This window comes from Amblyomma maculatum, chromosome 6 (assembly GCF_055883805.1).
Source record: "Amblyomma maculatum isolate TAMU_Amacu chromosome 6, ASM5588380v1, whole genome shotgun sequence".
Taxonomy (NCBI): domain Eukaryota; kingdom Metazoa; phylum Arthropoda; class Arachnida; order Ixodida; family Ixodidae; genus Amblyomma; species Amblyomma maculatum.
The window spans coordinates 53,024,844-53,044,163 of record NC_139349.1 but is presented as its reverse complement, the minus strand read 5'-3'; the positions used below and the strand labels follow the sequence as shown (position 1 = coordinate 53,044,163).

Here is a 19,320-nt window from a genome sequence, read left to right as displayed (position 1 = left end):
ATGAGCTATAAGTGAGCACACAAGTCGCAACTACCAGTACATGCATAAAGTGCCTCCCAATTTTTGCTAGGTATGACTTGAGAGGAATTTGATCAGCAGGGCGTGCTCTATAATGTTGTGGGTATAACTATATTTTGCAAGAGAATACAGAAACTGCAAAAAAAAAAAGGAAGGAAGGTTTAGCTCGGCCAAAGTGAAATTATTAAGAATGAAACAATACTAAAGGCTAACCTAAGCCCACTATGCTCAATTAGGCTTAAGGTATGTCACCACCTTTTTGAAATTTTTTTTAAATTTTGACCTTTAAATTTTCATTTCATACTAACCTTATAAAGCATCGTTTTATATGATATTCAAAAGGAAAAAAGAGTTTAAAAAATGATGCTAGAATTTGTTATTGACAAAAAATGGTCCAAACATGGCTGTTACGCAAACATTCATAACTAGCCAATGGAGTGCAGAAATTCTAAACTTTTTGGCACAGAGTTAGCCAAATAACCAGGCTGTGCAACTAACTAGGATCTTTGCCATCCGATAATTGGGAATCATGTTATACAAAAAATGCCAAAGAAAACAAACAAATGCATCATTTTTGTTTGCATTCCTTGGCATAAAACATGATTACATCAAAACTTACCATTCGATGTCATTCATCCTAGTTCATTGCACAGGTTAGTAATAGAGAAACGAGCGTGCAAAGTTTCATTGAAAAATGTTCATTCAGTTCAAAGTTACAACTGTTTGCACAACAAGAAAGTGCAAGAAATCAAGTTTTGTGAAAGACACGATTAAAAACAGAGACGTTAGTACCCCCCTTGCGAAAATTTAAAGAAATATTAAAAAAAATACAAAGCCTTACAAATTGACTTTAAAAATCTTTTACATATGAGACTAAAACATAACAGAAAAGTTTCAATATGTGCCGTATATTATCGTTGAGTTACCAGTTTCTGTTACCAAACCACATCAGTTTCGGTTTTGGAAATGTTCATCATCTGTTGGAAAGTTAGCTATAACTTTTGAACTAAATAAGATACGAACATGATCCTTGCTGCAAAACCTTCTTGAACGTTTGGGGACTCTCTAAATCTAAAAAAGAAAAAATGTAATTTTTACAAAAAAATGCCTTTTCAAAGGTGGTGACCTACCTTAAGAAGGTGTAATTATTGCCAATGTGTGTTCAGACACATTCAGGCTTGCTTTTCCACGTTTTGCTAGGATAGGCCTAAGTTAATTAGCTCTGCTAAGCTTTGTCCTTGATCTTGGTCATAACAGCCATGGTCAATCATAGCAAGTCATGATATAACCTTGAATAGCAAAGCAAGGCTTGGTTGTTGCCATAGCAGCATTCGGTAAAGCGGACGGAAACAGGATATTGGCGAGCTCCATCGTGCTCTAGGCATTCATGCTAAACTCTGCACTACAGTGCTCAAAATGCACGCAGGTAAAATCACAGCACAGTTAGCAACCTAGACTGGCATCCTGCAGTATGCACGCAGACCTTGTACCGCATAGCAATGTTGCCTAAATGCAATGCAGCAAAAAGTTTCACAAAAAGAGACAACAGTTTGTGGCCATGTGATGACACCAACCTGCGAGTCAAGTTGTGTGCAACCCTATTACACTGCATCAGAGGATGTTAAAATTTGTATGATGCTTACGGCTTAGTTTGAGTTTGTACATTTACCCTAAACTTTATTTCATAACCCAGCTATAGATGCTTGCTAGATGTACTCTCTGCTAGGCACACTCTACAAGAACTTAAACTGCTACAAGAAAAGAACACTATCTTCACTACTCCAGTATGCAGCAGATAGTACACAAAATGTGAATAAAACCCACTGTTTTATTAAGCAATGAGAGAAGAGAAAAAGCCAAATGTCATTTTGTTTTTGTTTTTCAGAGAGAAACGAATTCAGTCGAATAGGTCCTCTGCTGTGCGCAAGCTCGAGTTTCTCCATTTTGTTAAATATTTAGCAGTATGATGAAGTCGGACTTCTAAGAAATTGCACTCTTCCTTGCCATCACGTGAATAAAACCTTTTTAAAAAAGTGCTAACATCTCTTTGCTGTAGAACAGGAAGGCAGACAAAGCCAAAGACATTTTTACATTACTAGAACAGAGCAGGAATGGGGAAGAATAATGCCAACTGAATAGGTTGGTTTCTTAGGTATACCTTGAAGTGTTCATAAGCATTGCAATAAGTCCTTAGAAAAAAAAAAAAAAAGCCTTTCGCCCGTGATATTCCTATAATATGAGATGGTGACTCCTGCATAGGTGCCGTCAACAATCAGACACACAGCTCATTTATAATGACCTGGCATGTGCGCGTAAATCAGGTGCATCACATATTCTGAGACAATTAGAACAAAACCGGAAAACAAATTTCCTTCATCAATTGCACACCTCTTTGATCTATCTGCAATGCAATACAGCGTGCATCACAAACTGTATGAAAGGAGAAAACCAAAGAAAAAATTTTCCCCTCCATTGATTCAACATCTTTTAACCTTATCACAACTGCAATACTGTGAAGAAGAAAAAGAAGAACAATGGATTGAAAGAAGAATGGAACGCTAAATCAAAAGGACTAGTAATATGCTGAAAAATGTCACAGCAGGCATACTCATGGCATCAGTAACTTATTCATTTTGCCTGGAGTGATTGCAGTTATACGACATCTGACCCCTCCCTTCCCCTTTAACTATGCACAATATAGTACTTGCTGTGTTGGTTTGATAGCTATATCATGTGGCTTTACAAGTTAGCAAGCTCAATCTCAGCTGCATCTCGATGAAGGTAAAATAAAAAAAAAAAGGCAAGATTTTGACACATAGGTAACAGAAAAGTAATCTAAAGCATTCCCACAAAGAGCAGTCTGGGCATGAGAAAAAAAAAAAATCTGACAATTAAGCACCAACAATAACTGCCACTGCTGGTCCACCAAGGCTGGCAAAGCAAACTGAAACTTCCAAATGAAGGAGTCACAGATCAGTACCACTTTCAATAGCTGACTAGACATATTTGCAAATGCGGCTTTTCCCTAATTCTACTTGTCTAGCACAGCATGACAAATGTGCCCACTACTAGATACAGAGCGCCTATGCTAGAATACAACCCGCAGCCCTGGAGGCCAAGCAATAAATAGATTTCACAACTAGAAGGGCGAAAGAACGAAGGCTGGCAATTTCTACTACAATTCAATAACATAGACTTTGCTAGACTGCATGACTGTCAATCTTAGGTTCACAGTCTTAAAACAAATAATTGCACAGGTGTGACCCGTACTGACCATGATCAAGGTACGCAGGTGCCATCACTTCAGAAAGTGGGGTGAAAGGAAAAATGCAAAGCATTGCGCACTGTCTGACCCAGCTCCACTCCAATCCAGCCTTGGCAGCATGTGGCAAAACAGGCGCTGCCTCCTTGCACCTTTGGCATTAGAAAAAGTCGCAGCTGCATCTTTGTCTTGGCAGCTGACACATTGGGTGCCAGAAATGTCACCTGTGAGATGAGACTCTCCTCAAGTACGCAAGTGCTGCTTGCATTAAAAGGCGGATTTGTTACCGAGAAAAGATCAGCCACTGTCTCTGTCGCAAAACCAAACTTAAAAAAGCTTGATGGTGTGTTCAACTTGCATCTCCTTGCGCAGTGCTTCTATTTATTGATTTTTTTTTTGTGCGTGTGGAATTTCAGCTGGGCAAGATTAAGCGAAACAATCAGTTAAGTTTCACACAACCATGAACTACAGACAAGACTGCTTCTCCTCGCCAAAACTGCACATATCTGTTCACCCTGAAACTTGTATGAATAAGTTTCAGGGCAAACAAATCTGCAATAAAATTCAAACTGCACATGGAGGGTTCGACACCTAAGAATGAGTTCATACAAGAAGGAAACCTGGTGCTATCCATGATCAAGAAAGTAAAATGCTCAACAAAAGAACAAAAAGTGAGACACTTATTATCTTAGCAAGATAGCACACTACATAAAGGCCTGTGACCTTCTGTGCTCCATTCATGGCAATGTCTTTTTATTTATTCAGAGCATGCGATGAGACAACTATTGTAAGCAAATGTTGCATTATGCAAAGACCCCCATTAAATGCCTCCTCTATGTAAAAGGAGAACAAAAAAAAAAAAAAAACTATCAGCTGATGAAGAGGCCTTTAAGCAGGGCTTCGTTGGTGATGTGTCATCTCTTTACCCTGTCTCTGTAAACTGAATCGCCTCACATATTTCTCAGTGCATCATGCTGCCATGGGCGATATGCAGCCTATGGCCGCTGTGAAGTGCCACCGCAAAGAACCAACTGAACTTGGCCTGCCCCTGCCTGGCTCTGTGCTAACCATGGTTCCAGAGTGCAATGCATGCAACATGGTCTGATTCCTGGGCTGTTTAAAAACCAGTCACATCCGTTATGTGTATGGCATGGAAATAACATCCAGCAGAACTGCACAACTGAAGAATTATTGGAAAATCATGAGCTATCGCAACAAACAATCAATTTATTTTCATAGTGTTTAGCCAAGTTGTGAAAAACCAACAAAAGCAGCAACACAAAGATGAATGTCTGCTGGATATGACGTGCTTTCTTTCGTATGTCCCATTCCTAGCACTCCTTCTCACACCTTTCTCACGCATGCCAAGTTTTCAAAAATTGACTGCCAGTAACCACCACAGCAAACAAACCCATGACACCCTCCGTTCATTTATAAAAGTACAAAACAATCAATATTTTAACAAATGCTCAATAGATGACATGACCAGATTACTTTTCAGAACACAACTACAGTCCATAGTTGTAAGGAATGAGTAAAATGCATTATGAGTATGCTTGGACTTGCCACCCTAAGTGCTAAATAATGTTGCTAAATGTAATATTATTCTAAATATATTTTCAGTCTGAGCATTCACAAAAGCTCAGCTTCATTTCTTTCAGGCTCAACACAATGCTGACAATGTTTTCTGTTTTTCCTTAGATGTACGCCTCGCGCCCGGAGATGATTATAGTAGCTTCTGCTTTTTTCAACATAGAAGCCTTGATGAGATACACTCGAGAAAAGCTGCTCCAATTTTTTTTTTTTTTTTTGTCTCCTCAAGCTGCAGTTTCTTCACTACTGCATGCTTCTGTGCCAGTAGGCAAACAAACTACAGTTACTATATTAACTCTTCATACAATCAACTTGTCATGTGCCAGAGCATATAGTGAAGTGCATCCGTAAACACACCCAGCGTGCCGCAAACATGGCACCTGCATTTCATCACAACCTGCAGTATGCAGCCACGTCTTCTCAATGACTAAATGACAGCCTTTTATAAACAATATGTCATATTTCATTAAAAGAATGCATGAAAAGTGCCCGAATGTTGCACTTACATTTGGAAATTTATAAAGGTAACCGCCGTGGTGGTTCAGTGGTTCTGGCTTTTGAGCTGTATTTTATCCCCCCCCCCCATAACAAAATACAAAAAAAAAAAGAACCCTGTGCTATTCCAATGTCGGTGCACATTAAAGATACCCAGGTGACCAAAACTAATCTGAAGCCTGCAACTACGGAATGTGTGGCATAGAATATGTATTGCCTTAGGATGTTGAACTTCACAATTTACTAAAATTTAGAACTTTACTGTTCACAGAGCAGAGTCCCATTTCATTGGAACTGCAAGGGTGATGTGTTGTCACTCCCAGAATAGCACCATTGTTGCACATTGTAGTGCAACAATGAAAAAAATATACGCATCCATTGAAATGTTTACTAAAAGTTTGCTTTCTGAACTGCCTCAGAAACTGCCGCAGAATCACTGGCTACATCAATGCCGCCGTGAAAACGTATTTAGAGACGTGCATTCGCTTCCAGTGTTCAAATGATTAGTGTTAGATAGAGTCCGAGGAAAATTTAGTGCGCCATTTTAAATTTATTAGTAAAATTCTCCAAAACGTAAGCACTTTTATGCAAAGAAAATAGTATTTAGTAGGTGAAAGCGTTCTTTTGAGGCTGCCCCATTAGTACACTAGGAATTAGGCTCCTCGATCTGCACGAACCTTGTGGACCTTGTGTGATCCAGAATTTAGCAGCATTGCATGTGCTGCTGACATACAGAGACTTTACTCCCCATGTCCACGTCCTTCCCAAAGCAAGATACTTTTTTTCTGGATGCCTGGAAGTTGTCTGACCTTTGATCCAGTCAGCCCATATGTAGCGACCATGTGTCAGATCTTACATTTCACAAGTGAATTCTGGTAGGCGCAGGTTCACTTTATCGCCTAGCATCATTTCTGCGCTTATGACCTCTCGACAGGACTATTTAGCATCTCCACTCATGTGTGCCACCGGCGTAGAGATGTAAAATTTGAAGAAATTGCAAAACCTCCAGCAAGAAAATGTCTTTTATGAAGTTCTATTAAGAGATAAAATTTTTACCATAATGATGATGCGCAATTTCAATCAGAACATTTACTTCGTGCCTCTGAGACCAAGTAGAGAATTATATTATTGCACCAGACCTAAGATGTTGCAAAGACTTTCCAGGAAAAGATGGTGATGCGCTGCGTATGTAGTACAGCTGGAGCAATGCGTTGCATAGTTCTAACTCGACAGTGCTGCGTTCTGATCTATCTAATCAGTTCCCGCAGACTGATTAGATAGTTTTGTATGCACATTACCGAATTGCAACGAGCTCATTTCACATGACGACGATGCAGAAATTTGGAGTAACCAATTTGCGACTGATGTCGGTGGATCATTGCTACAAAGGTCTGCCACCACGCGTAGACAGCTCCAGGTATTAACCAGGCTCTGATACAGAAAATTTACCCCAAATATTACGGTGCACAGTCAGATGCCACTGTGCTGAAAAATATAAATAATAAGCTGCGTTAGAAAAATTGTGTTTTTTCCCTTTATTAAGGACAAAAGTAAAAAAAAAAAAAAATTTACCCTTAATTTTTCAAGGTATTGTTTAGCGACCTTACATTTGACATGTGGCCAAAACAACCACAATCTCAACAGCATGCAGCCTGTGTCATGAAAAGGTTCGTTATATTCCTGCTTATTCCAGTTTCCTGAAATAAGAAAATATACTGCAAAATACTGGGAAAAAAGATTAAGTGGCAAAACCTTGATGCATATTGCCAGATGGCAGAGCTGAAAAATTGACTTTATCGTAGTGTACGTCCAAAGCTTGAGCAAAGTTTACAATGTCTCCCCTAAAAGGTGCAGAAATAAAAACTTTTTTTTTTTTTTTTAGCATTGAAAAATGTACGCATAGCCTAGATTTAATGAGTAAACTGTGACGTGCGACAGAGTTTTAGTGCACATGCAGCACGACTCCAAACCTGCAGCATTATAAAACAGAAAAAACTGTTTTTCACCTTTTGTGATACATAATTTTTTTCTTTCTGGGAAAATTACAGCCTATCGCAAAACTAAGGCTTACTGCCTTGTTACAATACACTTGCTTATCAAATATATAAACAAAAGAGAAAAAAATGTTCATGGGACCTAGATTACTGTCCCTATCTGAGCAATTTGGTTTATGGGGTTTAATGTCCCAAAGTGACTCAGGCTATGAGAGATGCCTTAGTGGAAGGCTTCGGAAATTCCGACCACTACACTGACATCGCACAGCACCCGGACGCCTTGCTTTTTGTCTCCATCGAAAAGCAGCCGCCGCGGCAGAGATTCGATCCCGCATCCTTGGGTACAGCAGTCGAGCACCGTAAACACTGTGCCACAGCGGCAGAAACCATGTGTTTTTGGTTGGTGCAAGGTAACGAGTTAAGAATCCTATTTATAGCGCATGCCAATACACAAGAACCCAAAATTAAATTTCATGTTACTGACTTCTTCAGATATGGATAATAAAAATGCCTCCTAACAACAATACAAATAGGCTTCAGACACAACGAAACACTAGTAAGTATATAAGAATTCAGAGAGAAATACCCGGAAGAAGGCTGATTGGGTTAATGGATTTTCCATCTGTCTAGCGACACAGCGGATTGAACTACCTTCAATACCCTGGTGTTCTGTGATGAATATTTCAGAAATGAATTTTTATTATTCTACCACAAAATCTGGCCATCACAGGATCAAGTGCACAGTGCTGCTCGAGAAAGGCAAGCTACTTCGAACCCCCTCAAGATTATGCTGCAACACCTACAACTGCATGAAAGCATGGAATTGGAACAAGAGATTAATTTAATCCAAATCCAAATCCAAATCCACTTTATTTCCAACCTACAAGTTGGGGGCCCCCAGGGAAAAAGCTGTCACAGACAGCTTGACTGGGCCCTGGGGGCCTACAGGCAGCATCTCGCAGAGGATTTCACAACACAGTCAAAAATGGATATGTACATGAGATCAAAATCAAAAGAATTATACACACATCAGATATCAGAAATGAATATGAACATCGCAGTATTTATTCATTGCCTCATCATAAAATTTGTTAATTCGTGTCTAAATGTGTTAAGCGGGGCAGTAAAGTCAATGTGGTCTTTAAGTTTATTATAAAGTGATGGTATGCGGTAGTCAAGGGTGGCCCGGCCATAATTTGTTCGTGTATGTGGCACTGGCGTTAGTTCCCTGCGTAAGCTGTAAGCATGCAAGGGACGGTGCGTATCATTGGGAAGGTTACGTTTATGCATATAGAGAGACAGTTTGTAATCATATAATTTAGTTGCTTTAAGTATACTATGTTTAGTAAACAAGTGATCAGTAGACAGCTGGCTAGGGTTTCCATAAAAGTTTTCAAGAATTCGTAGCACCTTTTTTTGTAGCCGCTCGAGTTTATTATAATTATGGATGGTTGTAACTCCCCAAACTAAAATGCAATATGAAAGAAATGCCTTCTATGCCTTATACCAGCTACTCAAGCTGTCAATCTGTGCTCTATTCCTGGCAGACCGGGGAAAAAAAAAAAAGGCAGAAGAAAGGACGTAAAAATAACAAAGATAAAATTGTGTCAGCATGACATACATGGACACAGCAGTCCTACTTCGCCAACTTACAACTGCAAATCTCAACCGGAGCAGGCACATGGCAGGCAAGCAAAATATGCCGAAAAATTTTTTGACTAAACTCAAATAAAATCAAGAAAAAGGAGGCAGCAGTCATTTAGTCAGAAATGTGATTATGTGTTCTAACAACAAGTAGCAGCAGAAAATATAGAGCTTTCATTGTTTGTTTGAATTATACTTAATGAATTGCCCCAGAAGCTTCCATGCGTCACAAGCCTCTCTTTCTTTGAAGGCAAGGTGACAAAGGGTCATTATGTAGCCCTGCAGCAGCAGCAAGAATGGCTAAAAGTGCCAACTCAAAGGCAGAGCTCAAAATCTTGCCTCAAAGAAGGGAAAAACAAAAACCTACTCTTGTGTAGCACAAAATGTAAGCTTTCAAACTAAGCAAGTGTTGCAAAAGCTGTTGCAAATATGTTCTTTCTTTTGTACTACACAAAGTTCAAAGTGAAGAAAAAAATATATGAAACATTACTGCCTCAACTGCAACTTATTCGAGAGACGACACTAAATGTGGTGAGACAAGTGCAAAAACATCATTTATTTCATCCTCAAGTAAGGCTGTTACCGCCACCTGTGATCTTCTCAAAAGATAAGTGTCCAAAGAAAATGGCCTACCTTGTTAAGCCTTAATGACCTCCAGATGTACTGAGGTGATTAGCAATCAATATACTCCCAGCTTAAATGGTGGTACCTTATACATAAGTTGGTTGGTCTCAATATTTACTGTGCTAGAGCAGTAATAACTCAGTAATGGTAAGACTGCAAACAGCTGTTTACCACAACTCCAGTGCATGTTCAGCAAGAATAGCAGGAGGGTGAGATTAGTCCAGACTTAGCAACTTTATTTTTTGCATGTAAAACCTAACTGAACATTACCCATTGTCAGGTGTCAGGTGTCCATTGCGTCGATTAAGCACAAGCCATCAAGATAACATTCATGACAACCTGACCTTTGGCCATACGAAGTTGCAGCAGTTTGGAGAACATCTTTAAAGCATATGGACCACGAAATACATCAAAAAGTGCCATTAGGCAGGAATTTTGCATAAATCCCTGAAACTATACGACCAAATTTGCTAAAACTGTCACCATAACTTTTCAGGTCCATTAACAATACACTGACAAAGGCCGCTAAAAAGATCAGTGATACTAAAGGACTACAAGAAAAAAATTTCATAGCGCCTCAAATGACCCTACAAAAGAATTGCATTATTGCAATATGTACACATAGATTTGTAATACAATACTCAATTATTCATGGCTGCAGAAAAGGCCAGAGAAAAAAAAAAGAAAGAAGGCGAGCACTAACAAAGACTATAAAGAGCCCAAATATATAACAGTTGCAAATCATTGGGCAGAAATAAGAAAAAACTTTGTTTATTAGGAAAGTATGAAGAAAACGAGGCTTGCAATAGACCTTATGCAAAAGTGCTGCTATCTACCAGGGAAAACCAAAAAATGAGTAAGCAGCGCCACGTTGGGGGATAGCAGTCGCGGGACTGCTTGGCGCGGAACGTCTGAGCGACTTTCTCGGTTTGGTGATCCTCTTATGAAAAACTAAGATGCCAAAACTAAGATGCCAATGTGTCGAGATTTCGGTGCACGTTAAACATCACCAAGTGCTCAAAATTAATCAGGAGCCCTCTACTACTGCAGCTTCACAGCCCTGGTGTTGCTCGAACACATTAAAAGAAATGGCCTGATAGTTTGCCCTCCTGCTCAGATTTTGGTGCCACGATAGCAGGTGCTCGCCAGAATGGTGGCCTAACCCTAACTGTCAATGCTGCTCTGAGGGCGCAAACCATCACTGAGAGTGAAGACCATACAGTCGACTATGAGCGGTGAACGACGGATTTATGCGGCCTCTGCTTAGTCTGGACTAGCTAAAGATCTCCGGATTCGTTCGCCTGTGACACTTCGCAAACAGAAATATGTGTAAGACTTGTGTAAAAAGAAACTGAGCGATAAGGATAAAAAAACGAGCACAAAGCGGAAGTCCCAGGTACAAAATCAGACTTGCGTGAGAAACTACTAGGTGACTGACGCAGTGCACTATAACTGCTAGCAAACCCCAAAGCACTCCTCGACAAATTGCAAGATTTTTTGGGCCTTTTTCTACGATCTAACTTTGCGATTTAGTTCCTTTCAAGAAGAACTCGTCCGGTAGCAGCTGCACGCTGACCTCGTGTCGTGATCCCAGCAGAAATTACCAGGGCCCTTGTCTTCTTACATGCTGCTAATGCATATCATTAAATTCTACGGTTTCACTTCCGATCCATGTTTTTTTTAACCGAGTTAGATAGATGTCAGCTTGGTTAACGAGTAGTTTTATCAGTGTGACGTGGTTTCTGCGTGATGTACCGTTCGATTTTGGGTTCTACTCGTCGAGGCCTTTTCAACTATGTTAACTCCATGATGTAGCCTAATCACAAACATTGTTATTCTCATTTAGTCAATTAACAGTTAGTTATTAACTAGGAACTACAAATATTGTAGTAAAGTCATATTTGATGTAACCTATCCAGCGATATATGACCTGATGTAGCGTAAAGTTCAATCTAATATAATTTACTAATTAATGGTAAGTAAGATGTACAATTAGTTCAATAAAATTGTACTCGATATGAGCTATCCAACTGTATATGACTCAATGATTTAGCATAAAGTTCAACTTAATTCCAAATAACTAAATAACAGTGTTTAATTAGGGCCACAATTAGTCAGAGGTAATTATACACAACATAAGTTATGCAACGATATAACACGTGTGACTACTGTGCTCAACATAAGCTACACAGACACTGTATACACAATCTGTACACACATTCTGTGCATGGCACAGATGAACCATGTAATGCTGAGTGTTACTGAAAAATTATGAAGCTAGACTTCATTTCCCTGGTTGCACTTAGCCCCTTTTTGTGTACACCAAGCTGCACAGCAATATTTGGTTATCTTAGACGATAAATGTTAACTCGCACATCGCTAATTCTGAACTGCCATATACTGCTGCGGTATACAGAATCTCCCAACATGGCGGAAACACGCAGTTAGCGCAAAGGGGCGCCCGATTTTGCCTAAGGTCTATAGTGCTTTTCTGAGCAGTCTGGTTTATCATAAGCCTGTGCCTGTACTCCAGATGCCTCTATTCCACAGATGCGCCTAAAGCAAGCATACTCCCTTGCTCTAAAAATGGAAAAGGCTGCTGCAACTGTCACTTTACACCATGTCAGTTGTGGAAACACACCCAAAGCTTTTAAATCATAGCCCCTTGACCATTTCTACTTTTGCATACTTTAGCACAAATCATACACATTCATAAAACAAGTTTTGTAACATTCACTTTTGCACTACAAATACTGATGCAATAAGCGCATTTTCATCCGACATGGTGCAAAGGCAGATCAGCTGTTGTCGTGCAGGCGTCACCTCCGCATTTGGATCCAAAGCTCCCAACAAACAAATCAGTATTGACCCAAGTAGACATGACACACTTCCAGAATATAAGTGTCTGTCAATGTAAGAAAGCCTGCCGAGCATAGGCACCTTATTTCAACACAGATCTATTACCAGTTATTGTTTGCCACAATAAGCATTGCCTTTCAGCAATATGGGGTGGTAGTAAAATGCTTTGAGACTACCTCTGTTTACAACGAAGCACTTTATTCACCGTATCTTCCAGTTTATAAGACGCACCCCTCATATTTAGAGGCTTTCAAAAAAATAAAATGCCATATAAGACGCACCCTAAGACACACCCTAATTTATTCAGGTTAGGGCAATAGGACTCTACTATACATGCTTACTCAAACATCGCGTGCTATGTGCCTGAAAGAAAATTTGTTACATGCATGTGCGAATGATAGAAAAAAAAGATGCAACGCTTATGTGCGAAAAAAACTCTCACTCAATGAGAGCAGAAACACTTCATTACAACTGAAAGCCTTGAAAGTCTTCATCTTGGTATGCGGTCGCCGATTTCTAGCAACAGCGCTCAGGCATCCTTTTTGCACTCATAATCACAGTGCTGATCGTCGCTGCGCGCGGGCGTTCTGACGCACATGGCAAAGCACATGCAATACCAGGCAATGTTGTAAATCGTAACTGGAAAAGAGAGTCGGCTCGATCTGGCTTGTTTTGGCAGCATAGAAAGAGCGAGGAGCATGGCCACCACCACCTTTTGGCATTCCGCCAATGAGGTGACTGTACAATTCTAGAACACTATAGCGACTTTAAATATTGTAATCGCAGGCATTGCTTCTGTAGCTGTTTCATGATAAAGTTCGGCTAAGAACATTGTGCAAAACGAAAAAATAAAATATGCACATAAGACACTGTTGTATAGGATACAGTACCGAAAATTTTGTCAAAAAACAGAGTCTCATACACTAGAAAATATGGTACCTTGTACAGCTATTCCCTTGCACAGCAATAAATACAGCACTCCCAGCGGTCCTGTCAAAGATTGTGTACTAAAGCGCTCTTTTAAGCAGCTTCATTCTTTTATGCAGCGCTAAATGTTACGCACTATCTTCATCGCTGGAAAGAGAGAGAGGTTTGCTGCAGCTAAGTCTGGTGAGTAGGGTGGGTAAAGTGAGATGTTACGAGCAAAGAGTCCAAGTGCGAGTATTTCGCTCTTAGACAAAATTGCAGACATGGTAGAGCATGTGGTGATAAAGAAAAAAAAAAAAAAAATCATAGCTCTTGATGTACACGGGACGAAGTCTTTGGATACAATGACTTATGAAGGGCGGAGCTTCCTGTGACTGTATGTGTAGCGCTATGATGCCCTTGGCTGGCATGTTTTTGAAAACTTCCTGATATCACCTCTTATATTAAGAGGGCCATGTTCCCTTTATTGGGAGCATTCTTGCTATAGCATTATTCTAGAGCTGCTACGTCGTGCCCTACATTAATGCACAGTCATGGAGACCTTGAAGAAACATGAAATTTCAATTGGTCGGTTGTATAGGCAAGACACAGAGGCCTCTGCCACTAAGTCCTAGCACAGCATACCAGCTTGAGCATGCAGCTGCAGCAGTTCACATCACATGCAACCATAGCACAGAAAAGGACAGACTGCAGACACAACATACATATAATATGGTGAGGCTTCCCAAAAAAAAAAAAATATTTTGCCTCTGCCCGTGCCAAGACACAACATACAGAATCTTCTGCTCGCCCCCAACCAATAAAAATGTGCCACAAACAGAACACCAAGACTTCTTGGGTTTAAGCATAAAGCAAGCGTGCAGGTGACTCATGTGCTTGTATGGCATTAAAAGACCAGGCATGCAGCAACGGGTCACTGGATCAATTCCTAACAATTGAGTTCTTCAATGTGCACTCCAAATCTCAGTACAAGAGCTTTTCTTCCATCATTGAAAACAATAAGGAAGAACCAGGAGGAGGACAACTCACCACTTTCTGGCGCATCCAAAGCAGGCTCATCCTTTTGTGTTTCCCCGTTGGAGGTCACCACCGGCATGACGGGCAGAAGGTGGGCTGGGCTGGGATGCTGCTGTTGCTGCGGGGTCTGCAAGACGACAGCCACCTGCCCATTGAGGCCAGCATGAATGTCCTTAGGTGGTGCCACTTGAATCGCACTGTACGTGGACATTCCCTCACTGAGGGAGCTCCGACCCTGCTGCAGTGCCTGTTGAAGCAATACCATCTGGGCCGCAGTCGTCTGTTGCTCTCCAGCGATGAGCTTGTCCGGAGGCAGTGAATGCTGGATCACAGAGACTGGCTCCGAGGTCTTTACCACCCTGGGCCTGTGCACGACCACTGTGGTTGGTCGAAAGGGGCCTTCGGGAGAGTGTGCATCTGGGGCCCATGGGGCATGCCGAATGGGTGCAAAAAGCTCGGGACGGCCTGGTGGGCTCGCGGAGGATGGTGTGGCTGACCTCGAATTGCCGAGCGAAACCAGCATGTTGGCAGCCTCGGTCTCGTCCAAGTCAAAACGGCCCTGCACTCTGCTCGCCCTGTCCCCAGGACTACCACTTATGCTTTCACGTGATGACTCTTCCCATTCCCGGCCGGTACCTGTGCGCATGGCACCAGCAGGAAACGGTGGTTGCTGCGTTGTGGACGTTGTTGCCGCTGGTGCGCTGCCCTTACGCATGGCTGTGCCCGACTTGCCTTTGAGGGACAGGTGGCGGGAGCAGTAGCCACGACGCTGCGACTCCTTGGTGCATCCTTCCTTGGAGCACAGGCGCCGCCACTGCTTGCCATTAAATTTTTTTCTTATGCCATTGGGAGTGGACACAATGTCACCCTTCTTGTACTTCTGCTGAGCAGCGGGTGAGCGTGGCGTCACCACCCGCATCTCAGCAGAGGACGAAGTGGCCAAACGTGATCGTGGCGTAAGGTTGTCACGACAAAATGTAAGACTCGATGGGCTTGGGTTGGGGTCAAACTCAATGCGGCCCGTTTTGAGGTCGTCATCTGAGGAGTCCTCATCACCACCTGCAGTGGGAGAGCTTCCCACCGTGAGCTTTCGAGCCCTCGGTGTGCCCACTGCATCAACTGCTGCTCGGTCAACTTCAATGTTTCCCACTAAATTCACCGGCATAACCCTGTGCATGCCATCTGTAATTACAGATACACTATGTGGCTGCATTACAGACTGCTGTGGTGGAAGAGATGGAAGGTTGGGCTCAACAAGATGTGGTGTGAGGAGGGGCACCGGTTCCCGCTGAAACATGGGGGACGATGATACAGAAGAAGCGAATTCCATGTCCTCCCACCAGGGAGGCTGCCTAAGTCTCAAGCCCGCACGGGTCACCCACATGCCATCACATGAGACACTGTTGGGCCTCTTCAAGAAACGCACATAGTACTGAATAGGTGGACGCGACCGGATCTCGGCAACGATTCCTTCAGCATATACATTGTCCTCCACACGCACACACAACTGCATCCCCTTTGTCACCTGACCCGGAGAAGGGCTATGGTCACCAATCACATCAAGGCGTGCCGCGTCAAACACATCCCGAACACGAAACAGTTGGTGCTGACTGCTGTCTAGCTGGACAATCACATCGCGATCACTAGCGACGTCCTTTATCACAGCTGGCACGTACAAATCACTGAGCCGCACAAGAACCCGGTGGCTTTTCCAGTCGCGCAGATCCACACCAGGCACAGGCTCGGCTGTTGTGCTGCTGTTTCTACTGCTGAAGGAAGGATCCACTTCGCTGAAGTCAAAGTCAAACTTTCTTTTCTTGGGCAATTTGCTGGCTGCCTTTTTGAGCTCATCATCTAGTCTTGACTCTTCCTCATCAAAGCCAGACTCAGCTGACTTTTTACGATAGTATGAAGGGTCAATATTTTGTACCACTGTGGGCCCCTCTAAAAGCAACTTCTCTTCAGCCTTTCGCTTAAGGTCGAGGGAGCCCTGGTACGTGCTCAGTTCTCTCTCCATGCCTAAACACTTCAGCGGTTGTGTTACAGGCTAGTGCTACAGCTGCTTATCTCCTGAAGCTTCCCTGCATGTGGTATGACCTTTCTTCTGAAAGATTTGAAGGAACACAGTTGAGTAGCCTTTAGGGACTTTGGACTGCAAACCTTGCACTCAAACTGGTGGCCCTTCATGGTGGATGTTCAGTTCCTGATGCTGCCATGAAGTGCTAGAGGCATAGCAGCTTTCACCTGCACAAAGGTACAGCAGGCACTCACATCTTTAATGAACTAACTGCACCACTGTGTTTTTCAAGCTAAAGACATCACATGTTTGTATTAAATGCAAAAAAAAAAATGAAAATACATGGGACGATAATTTTAGCTGTACTTTGTACTGTATGAAAAGAAGCACACTGCACAACATAAAGATGGCTAAAGGAACTTTTTTGTGACAAAGGGATGCAATTAATCTTAAAGCTATGCAAAGTCAAATTAAATTTCCTAATAGGAATGCCACAACTGCTTGTAAAAGCAGCGGCAGTGATGAGTGCAGCATTAAATTATCAGGGAAAAAAAAAAAGTGGCACACAATATTTAAACGTCAGTAATATTTGCGGTATATCCCACTATGTGACACACCACAGAGAGGACCAGTACTATGGTTTCGAAGGATTCTAAGGAATGTCTGAAATCTCGGCATTGTGGGAATTATAAACCAGGACAAAGAAGAAATCTACAGCAATGCTACTGCTAATAAATGCCACGCGTGCACACACGCAGAAGTTGTATATATTAAGTAAATGCGCAGAGATATGCTTCAGATGGGCAATCTTTACACGTGCTTAGAGCTGAACACGTTTCTATGCATGGCTTCTACCAACATAAGATTTCAGCAAGAAACCGAAGCATCAACATTTGCACACATGCTGCACAGAAGTTATTACTTAGCACATTAATCATGGCATGGCTGCAAAAACCACCTGAGCCTTTCATATCAACAAATAAGGCTTCTAAAAAGCCATGTTTCCAAGTTAACAAGCACAAGCCCATATGTGCAAGACCTCAAAATGCTGCTGTTTAACAACTGCACGACAGGAGTTTTGCAACCTGCAGCCTGCTGAAAATGAAAGCTTTGCACGACGGCATAAATCATTATCAACGTCTGCACAATCAATGCAGGCACGCACCAGCCATCTGTACTTCAGCACGTACAGCAATTAGAACACTAAAGTGTGTGCGTACTACGCCAAGAGCGCAGTGTACGCCGCATCAACAATTTGCATGAACTGCAACACGTTTCACTACGGCGAGCAATCAAGCTTTGTCGACAGTCCGCGTACAAGATTAGCAGACAAATGCAATGAACACTAACCATACAGAAGCAGAACAATTGCGACTGCTGTCCCCCAAACACGCACATCACAAAACCAGAATACAAGAAAGTGTACAGCTAGTACAGCGCTTGCAACTGCAGAAGGCCAACGCTCGACGTACGATTCGAGGCATTGCACTGAGCTTATGTGCTTCTGCAAGCTAATTAGTGCAGTAATAACCTTCTTTCTCGGGCAAATATTTATCGTGCAAAATGTTCAGCCCAGTTTCATGCAGCGGAGAACCAGCTCTACAGGTTACGATATCGCTGCGCGTGCGCGAGTTATTCAAAAACTATTTCTGCACTTTTTTTACCGCGGCTGCCGCGTTGCGCGTGCATAAGGGCGCTAAAATCGCCGCCCCGACCATCGACTGCAGTTTCACTTTAAAACAAAAAAACAGAAAGAAAAAAAAAAGGGGCAGATGCGACATTCCTAGAAGCGGCATTGTGTCTACGCTACAAGGTGTTATACAACGGGCCCATATCCGCACGCAGGCAACAAACAAATAAAACAAGGGTCTCCAGCAGCGATAGGAACTGCCAGCTGAGCTGACAAAACAGCCTTGCGTGTCGTACTATGACATTTGAAGATTGTAAATGCGCACTTAGTACACCGTAAGGTGATGTCATTCGAATGCAAGCGGGGGAAACGGCTACAGCGCCACAAAACTTGTCGCGATACGATATGGGTTTCTCCCGAGCTACACTTCAGAGGCTGACGGGGGGGGGGGGGGGCACGCTCGAACAAGCCGTAATTGCACGCTTTCCGCAATGCAGCTGCAAATGTTGCCAATGCAAAATAAAGATGACTTGATCAGTGATCGTTTCACGTGCAGTAACACGATCATTTCGAGTGCAAAACGCAAAAGATATAATACCGTAAACACGGCACAAATGTCATCACGAGCAGCAACCACGCACAATGACACACAGGCCGCCACCGGATGACAATCCCTCGCGCTTGCAAAACTTGCTGGGGCTTACCTTCGTGAACACTACTAAAGGCTAGAATGCAAGGGCACGGAGTGCATGTTAAACAAGGAAGAACAAAATTTCTTCGATTGTGCCCAACATAACCAAGCCCTGTAAAAATGGTGAATGAGTAGTTACCTAGTACTGTGCTGACTCGCCATTGGTCCATTAGGGTCACGTGGCACCCATAGAAAGAATTTCTGTCATCCGATTGGTGAGCTGTGCACCCACGGGTCTTTCACATTGTTTATTCTCGGAGGCCGAGAAATAACCTTAATAGGTGCAGTGCTCGCGAATGCTATGAACGTTTACAGGAGTGCAACAAATTGTGGCCGCAACTCATATTGTGTTGCAAGTGCATTGGACTCACGGGCAAGCGAATAACGCATGCATTGGACTCACCTTGGCTGCTCGCAGACCTCTCTAGCCCAGGGCCTGTGCGTTTACAGCAAGTGCACACAGGAAACACTGACGTCATATACTACGGCCAATGAGCGAAGAGCAATGCCATATGGGCGATATTTGGCTGCGGAGTGGTCTGCGTTGAT

General features: G+C 42.4%; 1 protein-coding gene across 6 annotated transcripts in view; it reads right to left on the bottom strand.

Moving 5' to 3' along the window:
* Positions 1 to 19,320, bottom strand: part of cic (Putative transcription factor capicua) — an 87,564-nt gene extending 68,244 nt beyond the window's left edge. For 3 of the 6 annotated variants that reach the window (XM_084606664.1, XM_084606669.1, XM_084606668.1), the window contains exons 1-2: positions 18,785 to 18,902; positions 14,446 to 16,677 (exon numbers count right to left, since the gene is read on the bottom strand). In XM_084606664.1, coding sequence (XP_084462790.1) covers positions 14,446 to 16,450 — 2,005 coding nt within the window. In that variant the 5' untranslated portion in view covers positions 16,451 to 16,677; positions 18,785 to 18,902. The other 3 variants (XM_084606665.1, XM_084606666.1, XM_084606667.1) reach the window with 3 other exon arrangements.